General features: G+C 41.1%; 1 protein-coding gene across 1 annotated transcript; it reads left to right on the top strand.

The window, feature by feature from the left end:
* Window positions 1–747: 747 nt before the first annotated feature.
* Window positions 748–15,967, top strand: dusp5 (dual specificity phosphatase 5). The gene is made up of 4 exons (XM_003218501.4): window positions 748–1,283; window positions 9,354–9,496; window positions 10,208–10,427; window positions 13,562–15,967. Exons 1-4 carry the CDS (start codon window positions 860–862, stop codon window positions 13,996–13,998), a joined length of 1,224 nt encoding a protein of 407 aa, XP_003218549.1. The 5' UTR covers window positions 748–859; the 3' UTR covers window positions 13,999–15,967.
* The last annotated feature ends 869 nt before the right edge of the window (window positions 15,968–16,836 follow it).

Genomic DNA, 16,836 nt, shown 5'->3' with positions numbered 1-16,836 from the left:
TAACTTTTTTTGTATTACCTTTCTATTCTGAGTTCAAAAAATAGTTTCATAATTTCAAACTTCAATGTTTCTAATTTACACCTTTCTTTACTATATTTTACGAAAAAGGTAGAAATATTCATACCTATATCTTTCTATTTAATTGCTATTAAAATTTAAAAAAATAATAATTTCCAGGGGGTGCGAAGTAATATTTTTTCTGGAAAGGGGGCAGTAGGCCAAATAAAGTTTGGGAACCACTGGTTTACACCTTATTTTGTGGCTATTTAATATTTGTTTTACTTAAGTGATATTTGTCTTTACTGTTCTAATGTAGCACAAATCTTATGTAAAATATTTTTACATAAATCTTTACATAGTCTTTACTTTGTAGGCTGTTAGGAACTGTGGGAGTTGGAGTCCAAAACCCCTGGAGGGCCCACGTTTTCCTATGCCTAAAGAGATGCTTTTCTGCTCCCACCACTTCCGCCCTTGCACCATTAGTACGCCCGACGGAAACTAGTGATGGGGTGAGTGTCAGGAGGGCTTTTCTGGTGACTGGAGAAATGTCTGAGCCCTGCTTCAACTTCCTTTCCTTCGAGAAGTCTGACTCAGGGCCCTTTCCTGAGCAGGAGAGGAGGGGGAAATCTCCTCCACGGGGGGCGTGGCTAGGGAGAAAGGGGCGTGCCGAGGCGGTGACGTCACTCGCCTTATATGGACACCGCCGGGCGGCGTTCGTTCGTTCATTCAACAGCAGGAAAGGAATCCCCCTGCTCGGGGCCACCAAAGCGCATGCGCGGAGGGCGGGAAGGGAGGGGCGCTGTTTAAAAGCCCCAGAAGGGGAACGCAAAGGGAAGCAGAGACGAGAAGGTGTTGGAAGATGAAGGTGACGGCGCTGAGCTCCCGGCAGCTCCGGAGGCTGGTGCGGAAAGAGGCGGCGCGCTGCCTGGTGCTGGACTGCCGGCCGTACTTGTCCTTTGCGGCCTCTTGTTTGCGGGGTTCGCTCAACGTGAACCTCAACTCGGTGGTGCTGCGCCGGGCTCGCGGGGGCGCCGTCCCTTTGCACTTCGCCGTCCCGGACGAGGCGGCGCGAGGCAGGCTGCTCCTGGGGCGCGAGGCCGAAGAGGAGGAGGAAGAGGACGAAGCAGCAGCAGCACAAGCGCAGCGGCTCAAGGCGGTGGTGGTCCTCGACCAAGGCACGCGGCACTGGCGCAAGCTCAAGGGCGGCTCCACGGCCCAGATCGTCCTCAACACCCTCCTGGCCGCCTTGCCCGAGCCCGGCGCCAAGGTCTGCTTCCTCAAAGGTAAGGCCAGTCCTAGGAGGAGGAGTAGCTTTGCAAGGTCTCCAGCAGGCAAAGGCAAACTTGGGACCCGCTAGGTGTTTGGGACTCCAACTCCCGCCATTCCTAACAGCCTCAGGCCCCTTCCTTTTCCCCCTCAGCCGCTTAAGCGGCTGAGGGGGGAAAGGAAAGGGCCTGAGGCTGTTAGGAATGGCGGGAGTTGGAGTCCCAAACACCCAGCGGGCCCCAAGTTTGCATTTACCTGAAATCTATACACTTGAGTGCATCTCTTGAATTTGTTTTGACCCTACTTGGGAAGGTTTCAATGCCATGGGATCCCGGGAGTTGTCATTTTACGGGGTCTGCAGCCTTGACTGCATATCTGTGCTATTATTGTTTTGGTGCAACGCTACGGCATCCCGGGAGTTGTAGTTTTACAAGGTCTACAGCCTTGAGTGCTAGCCTGTACTATATCATGAATGCGGTTTAACACGCAATGCGATGAGATCCTTGGAGTTGGCAATTTTGGTATCTAGCTTCGGGTGTATCTCTTCCTGGGAGTTGTAGTTTACGGGGTCTCTAGCCTTCGGTGGCTCGGTGTGTTAAAGCGCTGAGCTGCTGAACTTGCAGACTGAAAGGCCCCAGGTTCAAATCCGGGGAGCGGAGTGAGCGCCCGCAGTTAGCTCCGGCTTCTGCCAACCCAGCAGTTCGAAAACACGCAAATGTAAGTAGATCAATAGGTACCGCTCCGGCGGGAAGGTAACCGGCGTTCCATGCAGTCATGCCGGCCACATGACCTTGGAGGTGTCTATGGACAATGCCGGCTCTTCGGCTTAGAAATGGAGATGAGCACCAACCCCCAGAGTCGGACACGACTGGACTTAACGTCAGGGGAAACCTTTACCTAGCCTTGAGTGCATTGGATCTTGGTAATTTGTAGTTTCACAGGGTCTCTAGTCTCGGGGGCATCCTGGGAGTTGTAGTTTACTTTACAGGGTCTCTCGCCTCGGGTGCATCGCATCCTGGGAGTTGTAGTTTACGTGGTTTCTCGTCAAGGGTGCATTGGTTCCCAGGAGTTGTAATTTCACACGATCTCTCTTTTCTGCTCAAGGGGGCTGGTGCTTTGCCAAACTGCAACTCCCACGATTCCATAGCCTTAGTTCTATCTGCAGTGAGGATGCATCTGAACCCTGCCCAAGGCTAGCAACCAAAGGGGTGTGAAAAGGGAGAAGCCACATCCTGACTGTAGGGAGAGGTCTCAGCCAAAATGTAATGCCCTCCCGGCTATGGTCAAATGGGTTTAATAATAATGCCTTCGAAATAATACAGTGTTGGGTTGCTGTGAGTTTTCTGGGCTTTATGACCATGTTCCAGAAGTATTCTCTCCTGACGTTTCACCTGCATCTATGACAAGCATCCTCAGAGGTTGTAAGGTCTGTTGGAAACTAGGCAAGTAGGGTTTATATATCTGTGGAAGGTCCAGGGTGGGAGAAATAACACTTGTTTGTTTGAGGCAAGTGTGAATGTTGCAATGTATCGCCTTGATTAGTATTGAAAAGCCTTGCATCTTCAAGGCCTGGCTACTTCCTGCCTGGTGGAATCCTTTGTTGGGAGGTGTTAGCTGGCTCTGATTGATTAATGTCTGGAATTCCTCTGTTTTCTGGGTGTTGTTTTTAATTTACTGTCCTGATTTTAGAATTTTAAAAATACCGGTGGCCAGATTTTGTTCATTTTCCTCCTTTCAGTTAAAGTTGTCCACATGCTTGTGCATTTCAGTCGCTTCTCTGTGTAGTCTGACATGATAGTTGTTGGCGTGGTCCAGCATTTTTATGTTCTCAAATAATATGCTGTGTCCAGGTTGGTTCATCAAGTGCTTTGCTATGGCTGACTTCTCTGGTTGGATCAGCTCAGGAGAGAATGTTTCTGGAACATGACCATACAGCCTGGAAACCTCACAGCAACCCATTGATTCTGCCTATGAAAGCTTTCGACAACACATTAATACAATGATAATGAGTTCCCAAAAATGTAGTAAAATTTGGAATGATAACAAGTAAATGGCTTTGGCTTTTGCTGCCTTTAGTTGTGCAGAGTTCAGTGGACCTGGCTGGATTGTTCTCAAACAGGAATTGATCTTTTCAGTGGAATCTCCTGGGGAATTCCCATCAGGCTGTTTAAAAACCCCATAAAAGGTGTTGAGGTTTGGACTCAGATCAAACCAGAAATCAAGAGCCGGGGATTGTTTATAAGTACAGTCACCCTGGAACCAAACCCCAGCAAATGCATAAAATTACATTATATAGAAGTTTCTGCACTCTTCTGCTGTCGGAGGCTTTCATGGCCGGAATCACAGGGTTTTCCAGGCTGTATGGCCATGTTCCAGAAGCATTCTTTCCTGATGTTTAGCCTGCATCTATGACAGGCATCCTCAGGTTGTGAGGTCTGTTGAAAACCAGTCAAGTGGGATTTATATATCTGAAATATTCAGGGTGTAAGAAAAAACTCTTGTCTGTTGGAGGCAAATGTGAATGTTGCAATTGGTCACCTTGATTAGCATTGAATAGCCTTGCAGCTTCAAAGTCCGGCTGCTTACTGCACTCCATTGCAAAGGTTTGCTGCTGGTCTCAGGTGGTTTTAAGAGATAAGAAATTTAATTTTTGGTTTTTTGCCAAAAAAGGGATTCTGGAGGTACAATTCAGGTTGCCCAAAACACAAACCCAAACATAGTACTCTGGTGAGTCCTTGGTCTGTACATGTTTGGAGATGAAATGTACCGTAAGTTTATTTAAGATTAGAGATTCTTATGGCCATGTCTGAGTTAGAACAATAAGGAGGGGTTTCCTCCTCCCCTCCCCCCCCCCAAAAGTTTTGCAAGTGTGGAATCAGTGTGAAAATGAAACTATTTAATATGTTAGCTTGGTATTGAAATCTACCATTTGTAGTTGGCTAATTATGATAAGTGTTGACTCTGAATGAAAGTATCCAGTCTAGATTAGCTTCTCTTTAAAAATAAAACATGTCCTTGAAGTATTAATTTAATTAATCATGTTAATGTGGATAAGTGTCCATAATTCCAGTATTTTGGGATCTTTTTTTCTAGTGTTGCCTTTGACTCTTTCTGGCGTAATTTGGTAGCTTTGGTAAATATATGTGGAAATGGGGAGAGACCAAGATTATAACTCTTATCAAAACACCAGATTGCATTTAAGTGAAAGGAAGTCTCGTGTAAAAACCCAGCAGTGCCACCTAAAGGGCAGCACTCTGCAAATTACTAAATTAAGGAGCTTACTAAATATACTACTACTTTGCTCTATAAGTTGTACACCTACTCGGCAAAGGAACAAGTAAATCATTGCCTCTTTGGAGGTGGCAGTGGGGCAATTCTTTTTGTGAGGACTAATTTAAAGTCTGTGTTCATCCCATTAAAGGTATTAAGTGGATTGCGTGGTTTTTTAAATGTAGTAAAATAATTGGATTTTTCCTCTTCTAATGAGCCAACAAGGTAATTTGTGTTTTTAAAAATATTTTCATCAAGTTCTTGTGCATCTTTTTCCAGTATGCTAGTGCGTCCCATCTTTGAGGATGAATGTAAATGGGGTTTTTAATGAGTGAAATGAAACTCCATAAGGCAGGACTTCTAATGCGTTTCCCTCTCAAAAGTTATTTAGACAATATAAGGATTTGTTGTCAAAGGCTTTCATGTCCGGAATCACTGGGTTTCTGTGAGTTTTCCTGGCTGTATAGCCATGTTCCAGAAGCGTTCTCTCCTGACATTTTGCCCACATCTATGGTAAGCATCCTCAGGGGTTTGGGAGGTTTGTTGGAAACTAGGCAAGTGGGGTTTATATATCTGTGGAAGGGCCAGAGTGGGAGAAAAGAACTCTTGTCTGCTTAAGGCAAGTGTGAATGGTGCAATTGGCCACCTTGATTAAAATTGAATAGCCTTGCAGCTTCAAAGCCTGGCTTCTTCCTGCCTGGGGGAATCCTTGTTGGGAGGTGATTAGCTGGCCTTGATTGTTTCTTGTCTTGAATTCCCCAGTTTTTGTGTGTTCTTTATTTACTGTCCTGATTTTAGAGTTTTTTAAACCTCACTTGCCTAGTTTCTAACAAACTTTACAACCTCTGAGGAAGCCTGCCATAGATGTGGGTGAAACATCAGGAGAAAATGCTTTTGGAACATGGCCATACAGCCCGGAAAACTCACAGCAACCCAATATAAGGAATTCCTTCTTTTGATGCTCACATTTTGGTTCAGGGTTGGATTGTTTTTGACTTTAGCACTTCAGCACAATATTAAATTGTTTGGGATGCTATTCCTCTCCTCTGAGTTTTCCACTCCCAGTTTCCGTCAGAATAACTACTGTATACACTTATGTATAAATCAAACTCATGTATAAGTTGAGTCATGGGAGTCAAAATTATGAACTTTTGTGTAACCAATGGATAAGCTGAGGGTTACTTTGCAGAGAGGGAAAAACAACAATGGCAATTCAGATGCCAGCCATTCCTGCTCAGGTTTTCAAAAAGGCCAGAAATGACACAATTGTAGAGAAAATAGAGAGACTGTTCTTTTTAAGAGCCGGGTTGGACTAGGCTCTCATCTTCTCTATTCAGAAGTGAATGGTTCCTTTTGGTAAGAGTTTTAAGGTACAGTACTCAAACTGACCCATAAATAAGTCGACCCAGGTTTTTTTGACTAAAATTTCTAGACTTATACATGAGTATATACTATATAGGAGGTATGGGCAAACTTTTGCCTTCCCTGGTGTTATCTTTGAAACTGGTGTTGATCTTCCAGTTCTTGTTTAGAGTAAGAACATTTACATATGTTCTGTTGTAGGAAACTCTCTGTATGTGAAAGAAAGAAAATATTGTGCTTTAGCCTGAATGTATACCCTTAAATAGAATGCAGTGATTTTCTGCCACTGGCTGTATTTGTCGTCTGGAAACTGGCTGCATTGATAAAGTGTCTGAGTCACAAAACCAAAAACTGTTGCTGTTCTCCAGACTCTTGCTCTGTTTTTTTGTTGTTGTTGTTGTTGTTGTTTTACCTTTCTCTGGATGTCCCCCATAAAGTAAGAGGATTTATCCCAAGGGGTTTTGTCTGCATAGCAATAAGTAAATACTCTGAAGTTCCTAAGTGGGGTTGGACACAGGCAGTCATAAGGAGATAAAGGCATGAGTCAGACTTCATGTCAGCTAACAGCTACTATAAGCGGCTCCTGTCCTGCACTTTGGGGAATTACTTTTACTGCTGGATGGCATGATTCTTGTCTTCTTTTTTCCTTTTCTAAGTTTTTGAAATCTTTTAGGTTTGGTTAATTTAATGGCTCTGATCTCTAGGGGACAAATGTTGTGTTTTGTGTTTACCTTTACATAGAGGTAGTCTCCAAGTTACAATTGATTCTGTAGGTTTATTCTTAAGTTGAATTTTTTTGCAAGATGGAACAGGTACATTTTAAAGTGTAACTCCAGCAATATATATATATATACACACACACACACACACACACACACACGCAACACACTTTGGATAGCATAGGAAAGGGTTAACATCCCTGTGGTGTTTTGCTATCTGTGCCCCTGTTCAAAAGATTTCACCTCACTTTCTGTTCCTTTGATGATTGGATTTTGAAAAATTTGGCTTGTTGAGGAAACAAGGATTGGTGATCAAGCTTCAGTGGAGACACCTTTTCCCCATGATAATTCTTCCGGGAGTGAATTTACTTTACTGGGGGTAGATTTCTCTCATTTCTGCTGTCTCATCCACATTCATTCGGAAGTCAGATATTTGTAACCCGAATACTTGCCTGTATTTGCCTGGGTCTGAAGCTAAACTGGTATTCAAGCACTCAATTAATTTACTTTTTTGTTTTACACACATAATTATGAGATCTACCCTTGAGCTATAGACAATATAGACGTGACAGGTGTTAACAGAAAAAAAAATCTCAAATGGTATTGTATTAATATGAGGGTAGGAAACTATTAATATGAAATAAATAATTGGACTGATTGTATGTCTTTTTTAAAAATCTAGTTTGTTCTACAGCCAATTTGTAATTGCTCTGCCTAGAGTTTTCATCTCTGCTTATGAAAATGAGACATCCCTCCCTCTCTCTCTCTCTCTCACACACACACACACACACCCAAGATGAGTAATGTCCTATTAGCAGAACTAATAGAAGCAGAGTTCAGCTCATGGGGAGAACAAGTGTCTGAGTGCCAGCGAAAGCTACAGGGCTTAATGAAGAGGTGACTCATCTTTAAGAACAGCCTGCAAATCTCCTGATTCCCCAGGGCTTCTAGTTACTAGTCACCTGCTAAGCCCACACCTATCCATTCCAAACCAATGAGGTGGGCAGGTTGCATAAATCCAAACTCAGGAACATAAAAGTGATATCATGGTTAAATGGCATGTTTGAAACTCCAGTCTATGAACTGTCTGGAGGTTAAGAAAAGGCTAAAAGCCTTTCAAAGCAAAGTTGAAGAGGGAGGCAATTTGTAGGCAGTCAGGGTTTTGTCCTGAGGATGTTGAGGTTCTTAGAGTTCATTCTGGTCATGGAAATGCTCAAGAGCACACCTGTTAAACACAAGGACCACAGGCTGAATCTGGCCTGCCCATGTCATTTTCTGTGGCTTGCAAGGCTTTGATGCCAAGGCAACATAGTTACATTTATAGTCTTACAGTGATAAAACAGCCCTTTAAAGGCAACCATAAGTCTGATGTGGCCCTTAGTGAAAGTTAATTTGACCCGCCTGCTCAAGAGGATTTTTTTCTCTGTGTGGTATGTGTTTTAGTAGCCCTTTCAGCTTTCAGTTTCCTGAACTGTCATTCATAGATCGATAGACATTTTGGAGGCTTGTGTTGTAGATTCTAACAGAGCAGAATACCATTTGGAATGACATTCATTAAACAGTCTTATGGGAATATCTTGGATAATGTCTTCAGAGCAGATCCCTAGATGCATATTTCCTCTGTCAATATCCCTTTAAGAAACTTTGAGTATATATTTAGACCATCTTTTGCAAGATACACTTGTAGTACTAAAAAGGTAAAGGTAAAGGTTTTCCCCTGACATTAAGTCCAACTGTGGGGGTTGGTGCTCATCTCCATTTCTAAGCCGAAGAGCTGGCGTTGTCCATAGACACCTCCAAGGTCATGTGGCCAGCATGACTACATGGAGCGCTATTACTTAAGAGTCCTATGGTACCAGAATTCTGTGATTTTGAGGCAAAGACTTTGTGCTTCAAACATGTTTTTGCTTACAAAGTGGCTGTAGTTCCTCTTATATTTGTGTTTGTGTGTTTTTAAATTGTGATGATTTGCTGTTTGATTTGATATAACCAATAAGTTTCCGGGCCCGATTCAAGGTGCAGGTTATCACCTATAAAGCCTTAAATGGTTCAGGACCTGCCTATCTCTGAGATCGCCTCCTCCCCTATGAATCTACACGAGTTCAGCTTGTATCATATGATGGGAGAAGGGTGACATATAAACATAAATAATGTTTGAATTGGAAGGTTTAGAAAAGATGTACTTGAAAGTGCGTGTTTTCCTATTTAGATCAATAGCATGCTTTGATTTGGAACACAACAAATGTATTTTTGTGCTGTAAGCTTTTGCAAATGTGTTTTTATAATCTGAAACCACTCATTTGGGGCTATTTTGCTGTCTGAGCCCATCATAAGCTTTAATTCAGTTTCATGACATTGAACAGCTCTGCTTCATTTGCAGAAGGCAGAAGAATAGGAGTTAGTCAATACACAGCAGCCTGTCTTTATCAGCATTTCCTTAAATGTATCTAATTATGAGGCTATCTTATTTTAAAAGTACTAAGTAAAAGGAGTAAAGCTGCAACCATTTGAAACTGATCCAATTGGTTTTCTTTTGTGATATAGTCTATTCTTAACGAGGTGCAAATTAGTCTTGTCTTTCCTTAATTGAGTGCTCTTTAGCTCTAGCAGAGACCTCTCTTGACAAAGCATAGAATACCTCAAGATTTAATTAGGTTGCCTGCACAAATGAGTGACTTCCCTGGCCCCCAAAACCCTACTAATGTGTGTTTTCTTCTTTGTTTTCTTTCTTTCCAGGAGGTTATGAAACCTTTTATTCCCAGTATCCTGAATTCTGTATAGATGTAAAGCCTATATCCCAAGAGAAGCCTGAAACGGAGAGAAGTGGCAACAGCCTCAGTGAGAAGCAGTGGATCCTACACAAGCCAGCATATGATCAGGTGTGTTTCAGGGAAGATATGACTAATCCCACCCACGCTTGGACTCCTTGGGGGCTTGTTCTGTCATCACCCTCTTCCTAACTAACTAAGTGGTTCACTCTTTTCATTCATGTCTGGTAATGTGGGGAGGGGGGGTGAGAAGCCAATATCCATCTTTGTCGTGTTTCAAATAATGAATACAGAGTGTGCGATGCATTTTTGCAGACAAACAGCCTTCAGCTAACAGACTGGAGGAGTGGCTTAAAATCAAAGCTGCATAATAGCATGGTATTTCCCCTCTTTTCCCATATACTGTATTTCTCAGAGAGGCTAAAGGAAGTTGCTTGTTGTGTTCTGAGCATGAATTAGCCTTTTCATTTTCTGCAGTGACTTGCTTGCTCTCAAGATTTGGTAATAGCCTGGTTGCTTCAAGTCTTTCATCCATGAGCGGATTAGTCAATAAGGTTGCTATGCAAGTCCCACTCATCCAAATCTTTTTAAGAGCAGACTGTGACTCCTTTACCAAAAGCATAGCAGTAGGTCCGAACCGCCACCTTGACACAAATTGCCATCTTTTGCAAAGTGCTTCCTGTCTAGTTTTCTGTTCTCACTGATTGTAGTGATGACTGGAAATCACCTCAAATGATTCCCTACAATCCTTTGACTGAGGAAATGAGATGTCACAAAGCAACACCAGTAATTATGTGGGTTTTTTTTTATTTTGTTTTCCAGGGTGGCCCAGTGGAAATCTTGCCTTTCCTGTATCTCGGCAGTGCCTACCATGCTTCCAAGTATGAGTTCTTAGCCAATCTGAACATCACTGCGCTCTTGAATGTCTCCAGGAAGAGCTCTGAGCCCTTTACAGGGCAGTACTGCTATAAATGGATTCCTGTGGAAGACAGCCATACAGCAGACATCAGCTCACACTTCCAGGAGGCAATAGAATTTATTGGTAAGTGGGTTTTTTAAAGGGTAATACTCACATCACTTGTGGTCACCAAAATCTGCTATTACTCAAACACTATTCAGGAATAGTAATTGATTCATGGACATTAATGGCAACAATGAGGCACAAGGAACTTAAAAATCAGTGCTTCATATAATTGTGGCTTTCAAAAGAAAGTGTTACCAATGTGTTAGCATGATTCCAGAGGTGGTATTGTCATTCACACGAAAACTCCAGCTCTTTCCAAACTAATGCAGCATCCAGTAGATTTGAGAATTCTGCAAATCCTCTCTCCAAACCTACATTGGAGTGCAGGTCCCATTAGTACAGTGGTTTTCAACCTGGGGTCCCCATATGTTTTTGGTCTATAATTCTAGGATTTCTGAGAGTTTAAAGGCCAAAAATATCTGGGGACTCCAGGTTGAGAACCACTGCATTAGAAGGAGGGCCAAGAAGACACCATTCCACCATGTCTCCTGTGTCAATATAACAATATACAGTAGAGTCTCACTTAACCAAGCTAAACGGGCCAGCAGAAGCTTGGATAAGTGAATATCTTGGATAATAAGGAGGGATTAAGGAAAAGCCTGTTAAACATCAAATTAGGTTATGATTTTACAAATTAAGCACCAAAACATCATTTTATACAACAAATTTGACAGAAAAAGTAGTTCAGTATGCAGTAATGATATGTTGTAATTACTGTATTTACAAATTTAGCACCAAAATATCATGATATATTGAAAACATTGACTACAAAAATGGCTTGGATACCAGAAGCTTGGATAAGTGAGACTCTACTGTATAATACTAATATTATGCTAAACTAATAATATAACATATTGTGTATTCATATAATATTGATAATATAATGTAATACAATATAATACACAATTATAATTGTATATTATATAGTACATATAATATTACTAATAATATTGCAGTATAGTAGAATAGAACAATATACAGTAGAGTCTCACTTATCCAAGGCTCACTTATCCAAGATTCTGGATTATCCAAGGCATTTTTCTAGTCAATGTTTTCAATATATCATGATATTTTGGTGCTAAATTCGTAAATACAGTAATTACAACATAACATTACTGCATACTGAACTACTTTTTCTGCCAAATTTGTTGTATAACATGAAGTTTTGGTGCTTAATTTGTAAAATCATAACCTAATTTGATGTTTAATAGGCTTTTCCTTAATCCCTCCTTATTATCCAAGATATTCACTTATCCAAGCTTCTGCTGGCCCGTTTAGCTTGGATAAGTGAGACTCTACTGTAGTAATATATAATGCTTTTATTGTGCTATGCTAATAATATATTGTATGTACATTTAACTTGTAAGCTGCCCTAAGGTCCCCTTCAGGGTGAGAAGGGCGGGATATAAATGTTGCAAATAAATAAGGCAGCATATCCAAGATGGGAGATGTTGGATCTTAATTCCTAACATCTTGAGAGCTGTATTTGATTGCACTGATATAAAGACTAAAGTTCAGAGCTGTGAATTAGGAAACTGAAGAGTGAAATCTAATTACTATCATGAACTTGCTAGATTGCTTCCCTCTGCCTGGATTTCTTATCTCCAGTATCAGAATATTAAAGTGACCTATCTGGCAGGGTTGTGAAGATTACTGGATACACTTAGAGTACAAATATTTTAATGCTTGTTCATGTTTCGCAAACTCTGTAGTAATGCATTTGCTTTTAAACCTGGGGTCTGATATATCAGTTTTCCTTCATCTGGTGCCCTCCAGATGTTTTGATTACATCTGCCACAATGTCTGACCATTGCCAGGTTGGCTGGGCCTGATGAGTCTTGTTGACCAAAACCTACCAAGCACATCAAAGGCTTCTTATAGATGGTACAATTAACCATTTTGAAAAGAACTTGGTAGTGACACAACAACAAAGTTAAATGATGCTGAGTAGAATACCTCATACTGTGTCCATCTAATAACTGTTTGACAGTAAAGCAAAACCTGAACATTCATTTCTCAAGATAGCAAAATTAGGGCAAGTTCTATTTTCCATGCCCAAGAAGCTTATTTTCTGCAATTTCTTTTTAATCTTGTAACAATCATTGAATTGTGTGAGTAACCTTGAGGCCTCCCATTGCGTAAAATTGTACTTCTGCCTAAGCCATTTATAGCCTGACTTCAGTCCAAGTACCACTTATCATGGGTTGTAATTAGAGATTTAAGACTCGTTTATTGTGCACTTTGTGGTGGAAACCCCAGCAACCCGGGACTTGACATCCCTGCTTCAAACCCATGCTGAGTGCCTACTAAAAAAGCCCACAAGGTGGGCACAAAAAGTACCACTGTTCATGCTCTGAGCCAACCAGAAAAGTTCATATGTCTCATGTCATTAAAGGAAGTGTGCAGTACACCCACACCTTTTACTGCTGTGCTGCTTCTGAAAGGATGCTAGATGTGCTTTGTAGTATTTGTTCTCTCCTGCTGCAGTGGGGAAAGGAAAGCTCTTATTTTTGCCACTACCTACTTACCTACTGGTAAATGCCAAAAAGTGAAATTCATTTTCTGGCTTGCTGAAATAACAATATAATAATAGTAGTAGTAGTAGTAGTAGTAATAATAATAATAATTTCTAGACCGCCCTCTCTCCCTGAAGGGACCCAGCATAGTTTACACACACAAACAAAAAGGCAAACATTAAGTGCCTCAAAAAAGTACACACACATCAATATAATACAAGATAATGCACAGAACAATAAACTTACAACAAAAGAATTAAGCATTGAAGTGAAAATAAACCAAAGCAATCCAGTAAGACATAGTAAAATAAAACATGAATGAACATTACAACATATACCCTAAAAGCAATTAAGATACAATTATATTAAAATGGCTAACACTGGTGTTCATTTAAGATGTATCATAGCAGCCATATAATACAAGTGGGTTAACCAGCGTTCTAATGGGATAAAGTGTGCAAATGAAATAAAACTCCATTTCTGATTTCATGGTGTGCACACAACCTCTGTATGAAATGAGTTGGGAAATCGGATTTAGAAAATCATTTGCATAATGATAGACTATCATTACTATGAGTATCCACGCCTTGTAATGACAACAACCCTCATCAAGCATTTTACTGTTTATTTCTCCAGACTGCACTAGACGCGAAGGAGGCAAAATCTTGGTACACTGTGAAGCTGGCATTTCCCGCTCTCCCACGATCTGCATGGCGTATCTCATGAAAATGAAAAAATTCCGATTGGAGGAAGCCTTTGATTACATCAAACAACGTCGGAGTCTGATCTCCCCAAACTTTGGCTTCATGGGCCAGCTCCTTCAGTACGAAGCAGAAATACTCTCCTCAACGCCAAGCCCTTCTGTCTCTTCTTGCAAAAGGGATGCCGTGTCTTTTTTTGCTGAAGAGCTGACTCGGAGCAAAAGTTTTGAAGGCTCCTGTTTTGCATTTCCTACCTCAGTTTTGAATTCTGTGCCCCTTCACTCACCGGTCCATCAGCTGAAACTGAATCCAATCACTGCGACGTCACCCTGCTGGACCATCTTGGGAACCAGGGACAACACAGTCCCATGAACTTGGCAGAAAGACTATTGTGAAAACATTTCATCTGCATCATATTTCATCCAGAACTAGAAACTTTGAGGTGACTGCCCACAGCAGGAAGAGAATATGTGGTTTTACATTGGCATGGAGTCATGGTTCAATACATTTCAGCTTGGGTTAGCTATGCCATTTCAAGCTGTCCAGCTAACTCCTGCTTTTCAGCTCATCTTATCCTAGGATTTTAGTTTGAACTCTTTAAGCTATTCTTCCTCCACTTCAGCTACTATTCATTATGGTTATGAATACATATTTAGCTCACGTAGGTCAAGCTTTTCAAAAGAGTGAATGTCATTAATAAAAGAAAATGTGTACATTTTCAAGGTTATTTAAAATGATTTCTGGAATGTCTGTGCATCCACTACTGTATTTCCAGACCATGCTGGAGTATAGAACCACATTTTTAAAAAGTCACTCAGATTATCCAGTTGCTTCTAAGCTCATGCTTCCCTCTCTCTCCCAAAATCATAGCCTTGTTTTAAAGTGCAAGCAATAAACAGCTGTATCAGGAGAGCAAAGCTATAATGAGAAGCACAATGTACAAGAGAAGCAAAGCCTGACATCTTTCGTAGTGGCACAAAACTTGAACCTTTGCCTTCTTGTTTGTGTGGGTTCTTTTTTTAATGTCATGTGCTGTAAGAGACAAGTGGATTTGAAACTGGGAATAAAAAAATCCTTTTCTTCACATCCACAAGTCCTATATCACTTATTGCTGTCCACCCTTCCCTGGGACTGAGTTACTTTCTGTGTTAGGGTAACAGACTGTAAAGCAGATCTACACAAAATATGTCCAAAAAACTATGTGAAGGTCCTCTGTTTTAAGGATCTGTCTAAAATATTTTGGTCATATAAAAATTAAGTAGTTGGATTGGATTTAGTTTTAATACTGCAAGTAGAACAAGTCATGCCTGGCTTAAATTTCATTAATTTGGATAACAGTCCTAAATGGTTTCAAATAAGTTTGTTTTCTACTTACCTTCAGTCCATAGGGAGATAACTATAAATTTGTCCTGCAAACAGTGCATTTAGAAATGCTGGCATCTCTAGATGCCTTAATAGCTAGATGTAATGACAGACTCTGGGTTTGTCCCCATCTTGTTCTATTTGGTAAGTAATGCAAGTAAAACTCTGTTGGTAAGGAGTGTGATGTTTGAACGCTCCCAGGTACTTGAAAGATGGATTGATAACATACACAAAGGATAGACCACTGTGATGATCTCCTTTTTTTTGGAGGGGAGATTCAACTGCCATTAGCTTTAGCCAACTTAGCTAGTAGTGAGGCATTATATAAGTAGCAGGCCAAAAGCATCTCAAGGGCAACGTTGTTCACACAATTTGCTATGCTTATTTCATTCATAGCAGCTAGGATTGGAAAGACCAAGGTGGATTTTGCAAAACATGGGAATATTCTGTGTGTTGAATTTGGCACACCTAGAACCAATAACACCTTTGAGCCAGGAGTCTGCAGAAATTACCATATTGTGTCTTCATACCATTTTTGCAGACTCGTGGCTCAGAACACAAATGCAGAGGCAATCCCATAGTGATTGGTTGTGTTAAGAAATATCTTGGGAAACGCACATATTTATTTATCCAGTGGATTCTTGTGCAATAATTTGAATTTCTGGAAAAGTTCTGGTGAAAAAGATTGTGGCTGGAAGAGCCTTTTGCCAACAATGCTCCTTCCTTAATGAAGTGTTAACATTCTTGTGTGCTGTGTGGTCTCCTCAAATGCTGTGTGGCTTTATGTGTTGATTTTTTTTCCATGTTGCAGTTCTGGATAACTTAATTCAGCAGTATATCCAGTTTTTGTGTCTCTTATGTTTTGCTGTTTGTTGCATCATATTTTCCTAAATATGGGAAATGGCAATAACTGCCTGGAAAACTTGTGAATGTGAATACAGACTTTTAAACAATAAAGTTGTAAAATAATAAAATTGAACATTTTGCTTTGTGGATTACATACATGCATCAGATCATCTCATGAAAATCTGGCTGGACCACTGACCTGAAGGTTGGGTTGCTGACCTGAAGGTTTCTGGTTTGAGTCCGTGAGATGGGGTAGGCTCCCATCTGCCAGCTCTATCTTGCTGAGACATCAGAGAAGTCTCCCAGCAGGATGATAACACATCTGAGTGTCTCCTAGCAACGTTTCTGTAGACGGCCAATTCTCTCATACCAGAAGCAACTTGCAGTATGTTCTCAAGTTGCTTCTGACACGATAAAAAAAATGAAGAGCATTGTGCCAGACTTCAGCTTGTAGGGCTTGCCTGGTCCAGGAAATGCCTTCCGTAGGAGAAAAGTCTCAGCTCACACAAAATGTGTCACTTCTTAGTTTTGAATCACTTCACTATCACCTCAAATGGATTTCAACGTAACTTGGGATAACATGCTGGTTTGAGGGGTTTGCTCTTTGTTTTACTGGATTTCATCAGAAGACTTTTGGTTCCTGCCCACCATTTTAAAGACCATGTCCTTTTCAAAAAGGGAGTAGCAATATAAACAATTGGCAATAATTTCAAATCTTCAACCCATTTTGCAATTGAAACCATTTAGCATTTATTGTCAAAGCAAATTATTTCAAGAATAGATGGGAGTTAGATTTATCTTGGGGTAGAAGTGGGATACTTCTTAAGGACCACATTTGCTCGAAGGATTTCTGTTGGCTGCATGTCAGTGACAAGGTGGAGCCCCTGGTGGCACAGCGGGTTAAACCCTTGTGCCAGCAGGAGTGATGACTTGAAGGGTTGCTGACCTGAAGGTTGCCGGTTTGAATCTAACCCGGGGAGAGCACGGATGAGCTCCCTCTAT

The sequence above is a fragment of the Anolis carolinensis genome, chromosome 3 (assembly GCF_035594765.1).
Source record: "Anolis carolinensis isolate JA03-04 chromosome 3, rAnoCar3.1.pri, whole genome shotgun sequence".
NCBI classification, from domain to species: domain Eukaryota; kingdom Metazoa; phylum Chordata; class Lepidosauria; order Squamata; family Dactyloidae; genus Anolis; species Anolis carolinensis.
Note: the sequence above shows the minus strand (reverse complement) of the source record. Positions and strands in the feature narration are given on the sequence as shown.

Coding starts and splice junctions, on each gene's coding strand:
- dusp5 (XM_003218501.4), top strand. CDS start 860: ATGAAGGTGACGGCGCTGAGCTCCCGGCAGCTCCGGAGGCTGGTGCGG. Junction 1,284..9,353: donor CAAGGTCTGCTTCCTCAAAG/GTAAGGCCAGTC, acceptor CTTTCTTTCCAG/GAGGTTATGAAACCTTTTAT. Junction 10,428..13,561: donor GGAGGCAATAGAATTTATTG/GTAAGTGGGTTT, acceptor TTATTTCTCCAG/ACTGCACTAGACGCGAAGGA.